General features: G+C 37.3%; 1 protein-coding gene across 7 annotated transcripts in view; it reads right to left on the bottom strand.

Moving 5' to 3' along the window:
- MAPK10 (mitogen-activated protein kinase 10) overlaps window positions 1-19,493 on the bottom strand; it is a 139,314-nt gene that overhangs the window by 72,684 nt on the left and 47,137 nt on the right. For 3 of the 7 annotated variants that reach the window (XM_085578203.1, XM_085578201.1, XM_085578202.1), the window contains exons 1-3: window positions 16,760-16,896; window positions 14,216-14,298; window positions 912-983 (exon numbers count right to left, since the gene is read on the bottom strand). In XM_085578203.1, the coding sequence (XP_085434329.1) occupies window positions 912-983; window positions 14,216-14,260 (117 nt within the window). In that variant the 5' untranslated portion in view covers window positions 14,261-14,298; window positions 16,760-16,896. Of the gene's footprint in view, window positions 1-884; window positions 984-14,215; window positions 14,299-16,759; window positions 16,917-19,493 lie in introns of those variants that run through there. The other 4 variants (XM_077783001.2, XM_085578204.1, XM_077783000.2 and 1 more) reach the window with 4 other exon arrangements.

Raw genomic sequence — 19,493 nt, 5'->3', positions numbered from 1 at the left:
ATTGTGCTTTCACTTGGACGCCACATGTAATATAAAAGAAAAAAAAAGTGTTTATCATAAATTAATTTCTAAGAATGCAACATTGGTTTCAGCCTCAAAAAGTGAAGAATGTCCCTAATATCTCCCCAATTAGTTAGAATACTGATGTCCCATCTCACAAAAAAACTTTAAAACTATGAAGAGGCAGAATTCAGACACAAAAAACTGTTCAGAAGTGAGCAAGAAAAAGTAATTTTTCATTCACAAGGGAAAATTATGCACATAGATTTGCAACTAAGCATGTTAACTAAACCAAGAGAAATAAAAACTGGATAAATCAAAAAGCTTTTTCTTTGCATCAAAGATCTAGTTTCACCTTTGTGGGCTTCCATATATTATGACCAAACAATTTCAAGGATGATGTAGAAATACAGAATTGGCTTTAGTGCAGCCTCAGGGTTCCAGAACCTCAGTACCACATGATGTTCAATGGGAGACAAGACAAACACCACGATTTTGATTATACTCCCTTCAGTTCCAGAATAGGTAAACATAAAGTTAGTCACAGGTTACAATGTAAAAGGCTCTGTCTCAGAAGAACAGAGAATAAGATAAAACAGTTTTAATTTGCAGTTTTTCTGTTTGAATATTATGCCATTATTTTTCACTAAAAAACCTCAGAATATTAACTGATACTTTATCAAAACAAAATCAAAAATCATTAAGACCAAATTACAAAATAAACTTGAGGGCAAATAGAAAAGTAATTTTTTGTGGTGTCTTTCTCTATTTTCTTTGTATTTTATTCTCATGTTTATAACTTGCAGTAAGCTGTTGAAACTCACTTCTATTTTTCTCTTATTATAGCATGAATTGCAAAAATGAAGTACAAGTATATACTGTACCTTGTTTTACCTGTAAGGAACACACACCTGACAAAAGGCAATCTTCACATCCAGAGTAGGTTCACCAAAATAATACAAGAAATGGCGGCTCATAAATACCTGCAATTAAAGAAAAGTAAACATAGAATTTTTGTCTGCTGCTGATGTACAAGTATAATGCAGGTCTAGCTTCATTTGGATTATAAAACCAACCTGAGTTGTTACCCAACTTGTCAAAACCAGAAATTGAATATTGAACTGTAAAAAAGCTTTAAATTCTGTCTAATGCCTATCAAGGTTATGGCCCCAAATATGACTTGAAAAACTTACATCTGGAAAACTTTACAGTAACTGGTGCCATTAATTCAAAGTTTATCATGTCACTTGCATATTCCTACACCAAAACCAAAAACAAAATCAGGTCAATAATGTTCTGAACAATGTGGGAATAGGAGACAATTATTGTTATGGGGAGAAAAAAAAGGCCTAAGTTGACAAGTATTAGTTATAGAAGTGGAAAGGCTCATTACATCACTGTGTAAATTCATCCACTTTGTGAGCATCCCATGTTCTGGTCTTAACATTCTACCACTAGAAAAGCACAAAGAGATTCCTTACATGAAACAACTGCATAGACTGGAGTTTTGTGGGTTTTTTTAGCCTAGAAAAGAACTGTCTGAGCAGAAATATGCTGGAGATGCATAAAATGAGGGCCATACTGAAATGTGAAAACACCCTTTTTTTTTCTCAAATTAAAATAAAGGGCATCAAGTTATGTTATCATAGTTAGAATCAACAATAGGAAATAATTCTTCACACGCTGTTTTGGATGAAGAATTTGTCACAGTGAAACTCTCTGTCTCATGTTCCTGTGGAAGTCAGAAGTCAACATAAGCACTAATATGATTAAGCAAATTCACATAAGAAGAAATCTGCTGAAGGCTACAAACCTCGAAAATATCACCCCTGACTCAAGACACCCCTGAGTCACAGTCTGGCACTCCATGCTCAGCCTATATCTGGATTTCCCAGTCATCTGATGCTGCCCAGGGAGCCATAGGCTAGACTAGACAGGCCTCCCTGTGCACCCCAATACAGCTGTTTTAATTTAGTTCCAAAGCACCACATCCAGCTCTGCCTAACCAGTCCTGTCCTAGCTGCATTCTAGCATGGCACATCGGTGACAAACATGCACAGCAATGAGGCTGTCAGGCTGGGATAGGCAGCTATGTCACAAGACTTTGGAGCATGTGACTCTAAAAAATCACAAAAAACCCAGCCAAACACACAAAGCAACAACAAAACCCTTCTAACAGTACAATGAAAAAACTAGAAACTTTTAGCTAAAATTAGATACTTAGATAAAATTAGATAATTAGATAAAATTATATAGAACTTAATGTTTTTTCTGTTAAATATAAGTTCACTGTAAAGACTTAAAAATGAAAATAAAACAACCATCCAACCACCACTCCATAAAGACAAAGCTATGATTCTGAAACACTACGTAGCTACTCATGGCTCTTGTCTTCAGTAAGAACAACTAACTAACTTCAAGTTTAAATGGCATTAAATAAGACAAGACTTAATTTGGAGTAATTTCAACTCACACAAATTGATCAAAAGTAAAGAAACTACAAGAAAGTATTCATCAATACTTGCACCATGTGTTCCCACATGTGTTTAATTTTTAATGAATGAATATATGAATAATCCTATTATGAAAGCAAGTTTATGACCTTTTCTGCATCACATTACAGTGTCTGAGATTGCTGCCTCACTACCCATTGAGTCATTACCAAAGTCTCATATTCCACAGGGGGTTTATAATCGTTTATATTAAAACAAAAAATAAGAAAGGAAGCTTTTTTAAAAAGAAAATCAAAAAAGAAGAAGGAAAAAAAGCTTTTACCATTAGTCATATTGCCAATGATTTCTGGAAAGCCAGCAGGTAATTACACTGTCATGCTGCAGATATATTCACTGGCTATATGCATTACATTGCTATAATAATGAATGTCTGAAATGTCAATAGCTATGACATACCGTGTTCAAGACAGAGCTTAATGGTGGAAAGTGAAGAAAGGAAGGGAAGAAAATTGGGGGAATTTGGTTTATTCCTGAAGTTGCTGTGAGGGTCTGTTGAGAAGAAATACTTTGTATTATGCATGCAGTACTAGTCATACCCTGCTTCTCAGCTGTCCAGAGGAATTACTGTGACTGTTAATAGTCACCCTGGGCAGAACAATAGACTGGTGAGTTTTATGAACTGGAACACATTGTAGAATTTATTATGTTGTCCTTGTGGGCAGTTAATGCTTATAAAATAATAGAAGTATGATATGTTTTAGTGGCCTTGATCAATACTCATCTTCCTCTGTACATGAGATACACTAAATTAATCACTACAGAGCTGAGTTCCTCCAGTTGTACAGTGGGAATGAATGCCACCTTTCCATGGCACAGAAAGGTGCACCCAGGACAAAACAGACTTGAGTTCATGTTTTAAAATGTTTATTGAATTCGTATAAGGTTCCCTCTGGTGCCCTTTAAGTGATCACACATGTATGTAACTTCTAATTCCTTCAGGCAGAAAACAGATTCACACTCCGCTGTGCAGATCTCCTTGATCATGTCTCCTCTGGTGTGAGCTGACACCACATCACTGGAGATACTTATGAAGTGTCAGAATAAAGAACTGGCCTGATGCTGAGATAATTGTGTTACACTATAAAGCAGTTATAAAACAAGAAGCTACTGAGACAAACAGCGTCACTCACCAGCGACTGGAGCTTTAAGTGAGAGCATAAGCATCCAATATTTTTTCATCCCACCTCTGACACTTTACCTTTTCAATATTGAGTGAAATCACCCAAGGGGCAAACAACTGGGAGAACAGAACACTGCTGACAGAACAAAATACTCTGGGAAGCCAGAGACTGCTGCAGCATTACAAGGAGAAAACCTGTCTGTGAAACAGCAAAGACACAACTGGATCCCAAATCTTCATTATGATCAAGGAGCTGTATGACAGAACCCACAAAAACATACAAGACTCAGCAGCAAATACGACATACTTTAGGCAAACTAAAACTAGGAGGCACTAAAATCAGGAAGAGGAAAGCAGCCATGAAGGCAAGATAAAGAAAATCCTGAAAATCCTCTGAGCTGTACAGTGGCACAGCCCCCAAGGGAACTGTTGGCTGGATCCACTGAGGCTTGGCCTCTACCTAGCCTGCTGCTTTGCCATCCTCTACTTCACTCCTCTCTTCCTTCCTTATGGAAAGCTGTTCTTCAAGCAGAATGTGGACTAAAGACATGCCCATATTTCAGGCATGAACTTCTCTTTACCTGCAGTGCTCCTATCAAATATTCCTTTTCTGTACAAGGACTTTTCAGGGCTTTTTTTACTTTTAATAATGGTATCCGTCTTTCCAGGGTTCAGGAGGATTATCTAATTATTATTCAAACAGCTCTTTGAAGACTGAAAGGATTAAATCAATACTATTAGTATAATTACTGAGAGCAGAGAAAAAAACAAGAGAGCTGTTAAAACAGACCTGAAAACCGAAAGGAGCTGCAGTCTCAAATATAGCCTACTGCAGTAAACCTTTCTGCTCACCCTTGAATTCTTTCCTTGCCCTCAGTGCTGTATGATATTGGTATCCAGGGAATGTCTGGGCAATTTGGCCCAGTCAGATTAAATACTTTGGCCTAGGAGTGTTGTTTTCTACCCAAGCTGCCTTATCCTTCAGGTAAGTGGCTCCTGGATCATGGACAGGGAGAATGTGTTTGCCTTAAACCCAAGAGATGCAAACCTCCAGTCTGAGGGCTCTGGGCTATTGCTCTGCTGGTCCAAGGAGAGCCTAAGCACTTGCACACACCATGTTGAGCTCCTTTATCTGGAAAAAGCATCGCAGTCACTCTCTTTTGAGAAAATACCTTCATGATCGTCTGTCATCCCTGCATCCCCTAATTAACAGGTAAGTCCCTTGTGGCCCATAGACAGTGCCTCAGCCTGTCACAGTATATTTAAAGTGTTTTGTGAAAGTTCAGAAGGCCAATGTCAATCCTCAGTAAAGCCCCATGTAACCTTTTATTTACAAAGATAAAGGAGCCAGCTGCCCTGCTGCAATACTGCTTCCTTCATCCCAGCCCAGGCAGGCAGGGCTGCTCATCTCACCCCACAGCACAACCATCTGTGTCAAACACACTGATCCAGGGCTCAAACAAGGTTCTTCATGAGGAAAAACTGCAGCAGCTGTTTGGCCTGTATGTACCTGTTTGTACCTGTAAAACAAGTGCTGCTGCACTTGAAATGAATATCCCAAACTAGCCCTGCTGCTGTTCTCATCACCTCCCATGCTCCTGAGACTATACTTCGAGAGGTACTTGTATGCCTACAACAAAACAAAATGGAAACAAATGCTTAAATTCCTAATTTAAAAAGTAGCCCTACATGGAATGAAAAAAAATATAGAAATGCAAGTCCCAGTTTAAACAGGAATCAAATGGCAGCTGGAGATAAAGTAGAAAGAACTACTTGTATGTAAAACTTCATTAGACTTAAACCTGGTATATTGTGTCTGCAAACTGGAAGGCTGTAAAAGAATCACAAGACATCCACCAATATCTATGCCAAGCCCCATCAATTGGGATAATCTCAATAATATGGGGAAGCAATATATATTCATAACAAGTAATCAAATCCAACATTTCTGCTTATTTGATATTACCACCTAATTGTGGTATGTGCACAATGGGCGTAGTGAATGTGCTTCCTATCTTCACTGACTTGCAGTTCCCTACTTGTTCTACAAAAGGAGAATTAAAGTATTTATTACTACCTCATTATGTTTCATTCATGAACATAAAGATTCAGGGCATGGAAAAAAATTATTGAAATAGCACCATCACTTAAAGTTATTTAAAAAACCCATCCTGTCCTAATTCAATGAGAGGGGGCAATTGATCAATTCAGTTGTCACTTAAAAACCTTCTTTAAAAACACTAATGTTCAAAGATTATGTTTCATGAATTATTAATGCTTCCTGTTTTGAAAATGTGCTTGAAATAATTTCATGCATTTCCAGTACTGGAGTTCCTCTCTCCTTCATCTGAAAATACCTACTCTCACCACAGTATAACTTATCTGAAGCTTCCAGTAATGTTATACCTCCTATAACTATATTTTTTCTTTAATGAAACTTGGCTATTCTGCTCTGTGTAAACAAGAGTGTAGGAAATAATGAAGACCTGAACAAATTCACACAGCATGACAAAGTGTGCCAGCAGAGAATTACAATGTCTGATCCTCAAACTCCTACAGAATTTCAAACATGGGCTCTGACATCTTTAACATGCTGGATTGAAATAAGTCCTGCAATTTGCCCACATTTTTCATATAATTGCTGCCAGTTATAATGGGGATATACATCTTCAAATAGCCTATCAAATTGGTCTTCACTTCTAAGACCAAATCTTTAGGCTTATCAGCTTTTTTTGTCTAACTTTTTCTTTCAGATCTAATGTACAGCCTGCAATAAGAGACACACTGCTTAACAAGAAACTTAAAGACACCTCAGAGGATAAATATGAACTGAAATTTGCAAGTGAATTAATAATAGTCAAGGAGAGTGTTCCTACTGCAAAAGAATGCTTTTCTGTTGTGTCTACTCTCCCATTTTAATTATTCTTGGAATAACCAGGGAAAGAGTGGTGAGAACAATGTAATTATTAAGATTATATCCCAGCAGAAACAGATCATCTTCCACTGGGAAGAGAAGTGATGGCATGTTAAAATTCACAAGAATCATGCAAGTAGCTCTAAAACAGCTGCTGGAAAAGAGAGTGAAAAGGAAAGAAACAATTTTGGAATAGCACTGAAAAGGAAGTATATATCAAATAAAAAGGCACAAACTGAAAAGACAAGGGACTGATAAGCAGATATTCATTATGAGCACAGCTCACTTGCAGAAGACAGGAACAACTGAGCTCTAAATCTCCTCTTGCTACCAGCTTCTTGTTTTTTCTCCAGCCAGTTATTATGAGAGAGAATTTCTCACCTGACTATATTTGGTCTAAATGCCCAACATATACAGCCCAAGATACCACATCCAGAGGTAATGTTATGTCCAGAGGTACTGTTATGAAAGGTATTATGAGGAAAAGATGCTGCAGCAGATTAATTAGTCAAAGTTTATAATGTTCTTGTCATAATCTCTCCTATCATCTTTTCATTTGCAGCTGAATATCTTCACTCCCTGAATAAATACTAGCCACTTCCTAGAGATGTAAAATTAAACTTTGATGTTTGAAGCAGCTCTGAATTTGAATAGGATGAACTTGGAGTGGCAAGTGTGTGAGACTGTGGTTACTACTGTTAACAAAAAAAAATGAAAAAAGCTAACTGGAAAGAGATGAGCACAGTAAAACACTGCCTGCCTCATATAAGATAATCTTTATCACAATAGTGAAAGCAATATTTGTTAAATGCATTTTTCCTGTTTTGGCACTTGATTTTAATCCGCTTTCTCTTTCTGAGGAAATAAAAAATTGAGGTACCTGTCTCAGCACAGCTGAATGAAAAATACTGCTCTCTCAGAACTTTGTTTTTCTCTATTAAAAATAAAATAAATATAAAGGTATTCATTGGATAAATGTCAGTGGCAAAGCTGCCTGAAGGTATATACTGAATCACATCAAAACTACTTTTAATAAACTCCCAAGTCAACCTCCAAACCTAATACAAATTCAGTTACATTTGCCTTCAATACAGATGTCCCTGGCACTTTATGATGTGTGAGAATGACCTATATTTTATGGACTACAAAGAGAAAAATACTTGATTACTGTCTGTATCAAGCAGCATCAAGAAAATTATTAAATTTGAATAGAACATATATTTTAAGTTTGAATAGTTTAGAATAATTTCAGATTAGTTGAACTGTATGGCATTGGATCTCATTCTTACAAACTGCTCTGTTACACATGTTAACCACCCCATTAATGAAGGGTGCTTGTAAAAAGAATTACTATTTCAGCCAAAAGCAAAATTCTAACTTTGGGACAAATGTATAAAAGGCCAGGGCATTTAGATCCTGTTATAGAGCCTGTTTCAGGATGCCTTAATTATGTGGCACTGCAGTAAACAGCAATTTCTGTCAGTTTCATTCAAATTAGGGGAAAAAATTGACAGGCTTGGTCATTTAAGAGGAAAAATTTTGCAAACAAAATAATATTTAGCCATGTTTTTACTTATTTGATAAAAATGTTATTACATTCTACCAATGCTCATCTTTTCTGTGTTAAAGTATGCATGATGGAGATAGGAAAAGCTGTTCAGGACTGTGGAATAACTTGCTCAGCTGCAACATCTGTATTTATCATCACAACTTTAAAAGAGCTGTGTAATTGGCCACTGAACAGAGCCAGCTAATTCACATCTCAAGGTTATTCAGGAACAGAGACAAAAAAAATACTCACCTTGGAAGGGACCTTAGGACATCTATAATCCAAACTTTCTAATCAAAACAAGGACAGTTGCTTCATTTATTTGCTAATTTGGAATGCTCAATCCCTGCCTTGGTTTGTATTTACATATAGTTGTGTGGCTGCATACAGTAGCCACACAACTAAAACCACTCTTACTCTAAAAAATGTTAGAAGCTTAGTTATGGAGTGCAAGGCTGGAGCCATGAGCAGATTACACTGTAAATTCTGCAGCTACAAAATAGCTTATTTCTCAAACAACTAAAGTACAGATTCTTTTACTTCTGAAAAGCTTTTTCCTCTTCTAAGCTTTAATAGTTGCAAATTTTAATTACTTCCATAACTAAACACTACTAAAACAACTCATCTCCAGGATGCAAGCAGGATTTATTGCAAAATCTCTGCAACCTGTTAATATCAAATGGTAGTTACATATTGTTTTACAAAACGCAGAAAATATTTTGATACTTTCTAGCTTTTGATTACACCCCTAAATTTATGAGAAAAAAAATTCTTAATGGAGTAAGAAAATACCCTGTGTTTCTGATGATCAATACCTGGCAGGAAAGAACAGCTTGTCTGCGGCTGGACTGTAGCCATTCACTTATGCTGCTGTTATTTAGAATGTGTCATGCTAATGTAGAATGGCTAAAGAAAGAAACATCCCTTTGATTCAGGCAGATACAAACCCAGCAAAAGTGGGTGTTTCCTTGCTCCAGTCTATAGATTATGCTGGGTAAAAGTTCTTCAAAGCATAAGGGATAATAATGATAATTTATGAACTGAAAGTGGCTAAAGTTCCAGAGTATCACAAAACAATTGGAGATGAATTACTTAAAGAAAACATATCTGCTGCTGCCAAGGGGTGTTGCTGCAAGTGCCATTTGCTTTTCCTTATGCAAAACCAGAAATACAGTAGGTGATTAATGCATAAATACAGAATCATGAAGGCCATTGTTAGTTTCCTATTATACAGATAACTGCAAACTAGCACATTAGGAAAAAATTCACACTTCTGTGAACTTAGACTGGACAGGCAAGGAGTGATCCAAACCAAGTCACATACCCTTTAGGTTCTTATATAAAAGTAAAACAAGGAAAAGCATGTTAAAATGCAAAAGGTAATTGCCACAAGAAAGTAATTTCTTTTCTTTGGTTCTCTTTGTTCTGTAGCATTGGAACAAAGTGACTTCGGTAAAGTCAGGGGAGAGGAATTTCTTCAGTAAGGAACAAAAGGAGCCAAGGAGGCAAAGTTTGCAATTTTCTAGACAAATCATTTGGGAAAAGAAAAAGCAGAAACCAAAACAGGCTATTTCATAATTCCTCCCTCCTCACTGCCTCTAATACACAGAGATACTAGCTCATACTTCTTTCTGACTGCAGGGAAAGTCTCTCTGCTATGGGTAAACAACAGTTTGGAATTGATTTTTCCAGGCAGAGGCCCACAACACCACTTCAAAGCATGGGTGCCCGCAGAGTTAGACAGAAATGCTGGAACTGATTAAAGCAGAGCTGAAGCACAGATGCTTTAGACAAACAGGTGACTCTGCCTCTTCTATTTGGGTTGCTGAGGAAAGTTTTCAGGAATATTTGCTTCTGCTGAGGAACAAGCATTCAGAGACAAGGATAAAAGGCTCTAAAAATCTGCACAAACGTGCATGGTCCACCACCTCATATGAAAACAAGATTTGCACAGGTATTGAAATAACTCAAATGTAACAAGACATTAGAAACTATTCTTGTATCCCAGCTCCCCTCAGACCTGGGAAAAGGGGCAAATACAACAACTCTGGATGTCCGGCCCAGTAAGGCAAGGGAGATACAGACAATAAAGGAACAAGCTTAATTTACCTGGGTACACCAGATAGATTAAGGATTTCTTTCCTCTCCCACAAAACACTACCATTAATAAGGTGAGGTATAGCTCAGCAAGAACAAACTGAGCATCCTTGAGACAATCTTTGCCACCAGCACTCTGTGGTGAGTAATGCAAGGAAGCACTAGGGGAAGAAAGACCAAAGAAAAACTTAAATGACAAACTTATGTATTACTTTGAAAGAATATGGATTGGACTACATAAGGTAAGTATCACAAAGGACATTGACATCAAAAGGGTAAACATATTTTAGATGAATACTTATACTAAAGAATTTAAGAAGTACAAGAACACAACCATATCCTACTTTTGACTCCCTAAATATAAGTGCAAGAATAATTCTTAGTCTCTTCCTTTTAGAACCTTCTTACGTGATTTTTAAAATGCTACAATCCATAGCTTGCTCTTCCTATGATTTAGACTTCTTTTTCAGCTATGACTTAATTACCAGAGCTCCTCCACAGCTAGAAATCTTCTGATGTCCAAAGTGCCAAGCTTTCTTTAGGCTCACAATAAAATAGCAAGATAAATGTCCTTCATTTTGTCCAGCCTTTCACACTTGATTAGTTCTACTACCTATAAATTATTAACTCATCTGCCTGATATCCATCCCAGTCAGACTACAAGCTTGGAGTGCACACACACTGCACATCCTGCAAAGCTTCATGCACACATGCTATCAGATCAGTAGCAATAATAATCACACCCCTTGCATGTGTTCATAATGCTCATTGTCATCTGAAGAAGAGAAAGCTCTTAAGGGAGATATAAACCCAAATGCCCTTTTTGTTCTAGGAAAATCCCAACCCTTTAGTGTGTATGCCCACAGCATAAATGTTTCCTAGAGCTCCCATGGGGACAGTGCAGCTTTGCATTAGTCTCAGTGGAGGCCCGTGCTCATAAAGCATAACACAGACCTTGCACAATCCCACTGGAGCACTGGCATTCACTGTCCTAAACTAGAAATGTAAACATGAATGGAAAAAAGTAGAACTCGGTCATATGCCAGAGCTCTAATGTTTGGGATTAAGGTTTCAGGGCTTCACCATGTTTCCTTTTTATTGGGGTGGCAGCCTTTATAGAGGGCTCAGCAGGGGATCATTTTGTGTCTCTGGAACATCTGTTGGCCACTAAAATCCTAATTACACTTAGCCTTTTTCTTGCAGCAGGCAAGGAATTATGCACCACAAGAAGGCAATTGCAGTTTGAGCGAGTGACAGACCAGAAAATGTAAGGGTAGCTGGAGTCACCTCTTCCTGCTTTTATACTTCTACTAAAAATGTAAATTCTCCTGAACTAGGCAGAACCTGCAGCATCTTGCTTACTTTAACTCTGTTGCTGTCATCTAGACTTCTAAACAGGTATGAAATATTATTAAAAAGTATATACATAAAACACATATAAAATATAAGATATTCATACATTTGTTCTATTGGACCTTGCAAAGGCCACATGTCCAGAAAGCACAACCAGCCAGCTCTGCTGCCTGATTTTCAGTGCCAAACTGAAAACACTGCACTGAAAGGCACTAACTCCTTGTATCATAAGTTAGTTTGAGCCTGATTCCTAAACAAGAACAGATGCTCAGAGAATCAGATATGACTGAGCCTAAGTGTTTTCCAATATCATTTCCAGCTCCCATAGATGCTAAACATGAGATAAATCAACTTAAATCCAACTGACCTGACATCACTTGCAAGGAATTATCCCACTGTGAAACAGCTGATTGATTCTTCTTCCCCATTTCAAAATGGTAGTGTGAGCTACTGCAACATGCAATGAATGCCACGAAGCTGCTCGGCACAAAAATGATTCTCTATCCATGAAAAATAGCTGAATTTAGAGAAGAAATTTTCTTCTCTTGGTTTCCAGTTTCCTGTAGACTACAGGATAGATTTCATATCCTATGCTACATAAACCCCTTGCAATAATGTGCATTGTAAATGCATTTCCAAGGTAGTTGACTATTTACTGCAAATTTGGTGATAAAACCATACATTTTAGACCTCTCCCCTCTCCAAGTACAGTGCACCATGCAAACGTAGGATCTAAGTGTTTTACAAAAACAAGTTCTTTTGTAAAGACCTCAGGAGTCTCCCCACACACATTTGACAGATAATAAAACAAAGGCACTAGAAAATAAATTATATGTTCACTCAGTCAGGAATAGAGGCATGGATGCTTGGCCTTAATCCTCCAACTGAAAATTAATATAAATAAGAAAGGTCAAATTCCTAAATAAAACTAAAGTTAAGGAAGACAGTGTTTCTGTCAAGGAAGACTTAAGTGAAACTCATCCTTGTTTCTCAGAAACAAAGGAATAAAATCCAATTTTGCTTGCATAGCCAAGTGCTTTGTTTTTTTGCATTTCATTTTTGAATCCAAACATATTGGAAGAAATGAGCAGCTCAATAAACTGATATATTTCTCTGTGAAATCTTGTAATTTTATAATATTTTTTCTCCCTTTTTTTCTTACAACACATTTCTGGGTTTTGGTGTGAAATCAAATGGATACATGAATAATAACAACAGATTTCATGTTCTTTTGAATGGCAGGGTGTTTTAACTAAGGCTGGGCAGAAATTTGTGCATGACAATGGGACACAGGAAAAGGAACATGACATTTCTGAAGCAGGATGAGCCTTTAAAGGAATTGTAAATGTGGCTATGCTCCTACCTCTCTTCATGAGTACAAAGACTCTCTATCAGTCATTCTGTGTCCCCTCTGATTCTCTTCATCCTCAATATTCTGTTCTTTAGGGTATGACAAGGCAGCTTAGATTTTGTGCAATTAAAATACCTACAACTAGCAACACACAAATTGGAACCTTAAAAACAGACAAAAGAAAGATAAACTCTTACACCAGATTCAGACCTCACAATACTGTCTTTTTAAATTTTTTTTAATCTCAATAGCCCATCACATTGAATAACAATCTTGCAAAATGCAGTTTATCAAAGCAGATGCTACTTTCACAATATATTTTGTTTGTAAATATTTCCTTTGGTTTTTGTTTGAAGTCTGAGGGTTTTGTTTAGGTTTTAGTTGTGGCTAACACTAAAAGGGTCTTCTGGGTTTTTTTGGCCTGAGCTGAGCACCACAAATAAATCTGCTTAAAGTAGAGTTCTAAATGTATGCCACAGCTTTAGATAGCTGTGATGTATCCACTGAAGAAAAAAAATCAATTTTTATTAGGCCTGCTTGCATTATGGAAAGATTTTTAATATAATTACACTTTGGGATACTTACAACAATAAATAAAAACTGGCCAGACTGGTCACCATAAGATGCTTGAAATCTGGTTAACTTTCACTGTTATTTTCTCATTCCAAACTTTATGTCCAGCTGCCATTTGTTACTGAACAAACCCTTTTGTGAGTTGTACCAGCCCTGCCTTACAAGAGAGCACATCTGAAAGGTGCCACAGGGAAGCAGAGCAATTCCAGCAAAGGGTACCCATAGGTGACTGTCAATGCACTGTAACCTGGACAGGCTGAGACAACTCCTGTCCTGCAGCACCTCAGGGCAAACTCTGCTGGTTTTGCAGACAGTGCTAAGCAGGATGAAAGTTCTAGCTTTTTCTTTTTTCCCCGCTAATGGAATAAAGCTTGTCTATTTGTCCTTCAACACGAATCGCTTTTGGAAGCGTAATTAATCAGGCGCAAGGAACACAGAGAAAATCAGGTTTTAGTAGTGTAACTGTTCATGAATTCATTTGAGTGAATTTAGGGGCGTCTCGTCCTCTGTGATATTTAATGAGTTCAACAAATTCACTGCAGTAGACGTTTGGTGAGACATAATGTTATAAAAACATTTAATCCCTGATTTACACAAAAGGGGCAAAAACTGAAGGCAGATATTTTACACCATTATTGATTTTCCACAAATATACATAGATGCGTGCATGATACACAATATAAACAAAACTGTTCAAACACTTTCCAAAACTGAAACTCAATCAGCAGAAATGCCACTTACTGACCTCAACAGAACAGCAGGGAAAATGCTGCCTTGTTCTCCTTCTCATGACTCTGGCCTATTTCTCTAAATTACAGGGCCAAACCTCTGCAATAAACAAGCATCACTATTAATCCCTTGTACCAGCTGTCTTTACTTTGCTCACACAGGGGCTCAGTGCCCCATGCTATGTAATTCAAATAAAACACATGATTTGAAAGAACAAGAGGAAATAATTTCAGCAGATTACTTTGAGTTGCAATTGATCCTACCTCGGTCCTACTCAAAAACTGTGCTTGATTTCAGTTTCCTCTCACAATCTCTCAGACTCTCTGATTAACAGCAACATTTTATCTGCCGATAGCATATCTTCAGAATTTACAGCAGAAGATGCTTTTGAAAAAAGGAAGGTTCAAGAATATTGTTATACTCTGACTATGTAAATCTGTGTCTCAAGAAAAACCAAAAAATTCTAAACTGAATGGAACAGGTTTGGGAGACTAGGTATGTGAAATAGATACATTTTTTGAATGTCAGGATTTCAGTATACAGTATGGCATGTTGAAAATGTTCCTGTGCTGAAGTGTGCGGTTTTTCCTCAGTTCTAAGACATAAAGAATTTGAACAGCTTCTGCTCACTTTAAAATATTCTGAGCCATGTATGGTAAGAACTTCAGTATTTTTTCACACCCAAGCTATGTAAATTCTGATCTCCTTGGAAATGTAAGCCTTGTACATCTAGCCAACAGAGACTGGCCTCAGAGAAGAGGACTCATTTTGTTTTCTTTTAATAGAAACTAGAAAACTACAAAAATACTACAAAAATGTAACTACTAGAAAACTAAAAAAAAACTACATAGAAACTACAAAAAGGTACAAGAAATTACTTCTGGGGAGGCATGAAGCCTGCATGCTTCACCCTTAATCCTCCTGTCTTTAGTCATAAACTGCCAACTCCACCATTTCAGTGACTTCTTGCTGTTGGTTTGTTGCTGGAAATGTTAGAGAATGCTGGTACTAAGCAGGGTTTCATTATACACAAAGTGAAAAGGGAAAAGAGGTTCTTTCTTGTACTAATCTAGTCAGAACATGGAAGTCATAATAAGTTCAGCTTGGGCCTATCTTATATTTTGAGTTGCCATCAATTCTTCCACAGCACAGATTCATGAGTAGTTCTGTCTCTTCTCTAAGCTCTCTGTATGAACAGACCTCAACATGTTCATGACAATGCTGTTCCCATCAAAATTAATCGTGGTACAGGATCTGCACCAGTGTTCCCAAGCTGACCTGAGAGGGAGCCAGGCAGAACAGCTGGAACAGCATCAACAGCTCCTCTCCAGCAACAGCCAAGCATTGTTTAATGGCAGGTCATCTTAACATGACATACTGGGGACCCAGAAATGGAAATATAGTCATAGAATCATAAAGGTTGGTAAAGAGCTTTAATTTCAAACATTAAAATTCTCATTTATTCCAATTACCTGTACATTCACTTAACATGCAGCCAACAGTTGTACTTCCAGTAGGATCAGTTCCTAGGAATCTGAATTTACCCAATTCACATCCTATCATGAATTTAAAAGACTATGCTTATCAAACTAAAAGGACCACAGAAAACCCCAAAGAAGTTAAACTAAGTAAACCACTCACCAAGGCGGGGGGAAGGGAGGGGGAAGTAGGCTACATAAGATACAAGAATGCTTTGTGATTTTCTGCAGCTGTTCTCAGCATTTCTTAGCAAATTAAGTTAACACAGAATGTCATTCAGAACTATCTTTAGTCTTTCTTAGTGTTTTAGCACATTATAACAATTAATCATCTTTTATTAATTCATGGGCATTCAAAGATGACCTATGAACAGTCACATTCTACTGGGTACTGCTAACTCATCTTTTATATTAACATTTACACTATTATTCTACTTAGTATTACACATCCATACTACACAGAGAATTTTGCAAGTGTATTGAGACCTTGATTTTGGAAAAAAAAAATAAATACAGGCCTATAGGGAATATGAGCATGTGCAATATTCTCTAAACCATAGAGGTAAATACGTGCATAATGCTTTGCATAGGATCCAGAGCTACACAGTCATTCTTACAGAAGAGAAATAATATTAGAATTAGATTTAGTGGTGAAACTTCACTAAATAGGTCAGGTCTGGCTCCCCATTCTGTCCAGGCTTAGAGCTGTCATCTATACCTCATTTTCATTCAATATTCTTTCCTGGATTCATTGGAAGGGCAAGTCAAAACCTGCTCTGTCCTAACACACACAGACATTTTTTCATAAATGAATCTACCGTCACAACCAGTTCTCCCTCAGAGGAGGCAGATTAAAACAATGTCTAAAACCAACAAACAGAACACGTTTAGAAAGTGTTTTTTTTTCAGCACTAGTTTTCTTCCTATTACTTTGCATGCAATTTTTACAGTATGCTCATCTCAGCCTAATGCAAACATTTCACAAACACATAACATGTCCTAATAGTCCTCTTATTTTACAGTATATTTTCTTTTTATTAAGCTTGTTTTCATCAGTAATTAGGTGGCCTTAGATGCCTTACCAGGGATAGGATAGTCTGACAGCGAAGTTTTACATTTTGTCCAGGTGACACACTTGTAATTGTTCTCAGGTCTTCCTGGGGAGAGCTGCAAGTCTGGGGAGCACTGATCAGCAAATGCGATCTGTCGAAGTTTCACCTCTGTCCCAGCGGCAGACAGCTGTCAAAGGAGTTAAACACAGGCAGGGTTAAGGAAGCCTGAGCTGCTCTGAGTTGGGTCAGTTAGCTCATTTTGGGATTGTTTCAAAACAGCACAGATACCAAGTGATCCATTTTCTCTCATTAGAGTAGCTGGGTTTTTTTAAACCCTCTGCAGGTTTTCCTAGGTCAGTCCTTTCATCCACTGCCATAGTCTGTTGGATTAAAAAAGCCTGGAGATTGCTATGATGCCTTGTGATAGGCAGATATCTGTCAGTGGCAGAGAACATTTCTCTTGCTATGGGCCTTTAGGTATAGAGAACTCTTCAAAAGGCAAATAGACAAGAAATACATTATTCCTTAAATGTACTATTAGACAGGTTTAAGGAGTCCACATCCTGGATCTTCTTTTTGCACAGACTTAAAGGCTTATGTGGAAAGGACTACTCCTGATCTAGAGATATAAAGAAACTTTCTGAGGAGAGGTAAATGAAAACCACCAAAACATCAGTGTTGAAGTAATCAGGAGTAGAAATTTAAGGGAGAAAATCAATAAAATCTTATCAGCTGCATATCCGTCAGGAGAGGGCACATTAGGAAGATGTATTGCTGTCCACTCTTTAGGAATAATACTGACACTTCAGTTTCTACCAAACTCATGAAATTACAAGAGCTGTTTACCAACCTATCTGCCAACCATACATTTCCATCTTTCTCTTCTGCCTTGCTGTCCTGAACAACAGTAGCAGGTCTCATAATATATAGAGAAGGGGAGGGAGGACAAGGGAAATCAATAGCCTTTCAGCTTTTCCCATTCACTCATTCTACAGGATGCTTAAATGTCACTTGCATGGACAACTTGGCAAAATACACCCTTCAGACCACCATACGGCATATTTACCTCCAGGTGTCCTTAGGTTCCTACAAAGGCTTGTACTATGTGCCACATCTGATTTAGGATACAAACTTCAACAGGAGCAAGCATTTGTTTGAGGCCTTTAGAACACCCTTAGATGATAGTAAAAAACAGGATTTGTACATTCAAGAGCCTCTGCATCTTCAAAAAACAGTATAAATGATCATACTCTGTTTTCTACACCAGCATGCATGAGTAAGGCCTGTGTCACAAACTACCACGCAAAGTCAAGAGTAGAAGATCAATAACCTCTCCTTTCTTTTTAATTTTTCCTTACAAGTGACTTTATCACTATTTTGAGTTAGATTCTAATATTCCCGATAACAGTGCTATAAAAAACACTGCTGAGGAAGACATCAGTAAATTATCCAATCTATATTCCTGCCCGACAACAGGATCAACTGTAATTATTTCTGACAGATATTTTCATAACTTGTTCTTCACAATGTAAAATGTCCTTGCAATTTACATTACAGTCAGTGGAGAATTCCTGTTTACAAAAAATAAAATCCATAACATCAGAAGAACAGTGCTCAACAGTATGCCAGGTTCAAAAAGATATGCAAGAAATTTGCAGCAAATTTATACACCAATTTAATTGCTGGTAGAAAGGTTAATCAGGGTTTATGACCACTTCTATGATGTTTTCTTCCAGAAAGTCTGAGAGTTTTATCTGTTAATGAAGAGCCTGTGTGTTTAGTATCCTCTTGTGTCAGTTGCTTTACACATGCCAAATATCATCTAGAGCAGCCACTGCATTTGAATTACCATAATCTGATGAAACAGGTCTAATCAACCTGACCAGAAGAGCTTGGTGAAGTTTTATCATTTGCCTCTGTTTCTTTTACAGTGTGTATTATTATTATTGGAGCTCTGTATAATCCAAACAATGCCCAAAAGCTGCTCAATTAAAGCGGTGGTGGTTGACTTTAAACAGAAGTTCCTACCTCAAAGATACACCAAAAGACAAATAAATTCACATATGTGGGTTACTATTCTGACCTTATTGCAGAACAACCTAGCATTTAAGTTTTAAAATGGCCCACTCTTCTATGACACATATATCCATCTATGGTATAGTAGAACAGACTTTCCCCCAAATTAACAGCCATGTACTATCAATCAAACAATTTTACTGGGTTGCAGAAAGGGTATAAGGTCTGGATTAATCTTAACATTTCAATGAAGTTTAGAAATTAAGCCTAGCTCATTTAGTAAAATTGTCTTCAGACATAAAGAACCAGGCAGCATTTGCCATCAAACAGATGTCTGAAAGTGAATCTCTGAGCACATAGTGCAATGTTTGGGATTCTGGGGGGTTGGGATTTTTTGGTACACAGATCTTACCTGCAATCCTTGAATGGTTAGAGAAGATCATCAGATCTTTTTCTAGTATAGCCAGCATCTGCTGTTCAACAGTTAATCACTCCTGAATAGCATTCAACAATGATAGGAAAAAAAAAAAAATCTCTAGCCTATTGTTAAGCAGGATGCACTTTATCAGTCCATATGTTGAAAGAGATGTACAAGTGAAATTCACAGCAGCAGCAATAATGAATTGGATGTTTAAAAAGCAAGATTATCAACCAATTATCAACCAGAAAGGCACATTTTACTAGTCACAGAAAGATGTTTCCATTTCCAAGACATTTTAGTGCATTCATGCCTAGTCCCAGCTACATT

Source organism: Lonchura striata, chromosome 4 (assembly GCF_050655825.1).
Source record: "Lonchura striata isolate lonStrDom1 chromosome 4, ASM5065582v1, whole genome shotgun sequence".
Classification (NCBI taxonomy): Eukaryota; Metazoa; Chordata; class Aves; order Passeriformes; family Estrildidae; genus Lonchura; species Lonchura striata.
The sequence above is the reverse complement of the archived record's forward strand: the minus strand, read 5'-3'. Positions and strand labels throughout refer to the sequence as shown.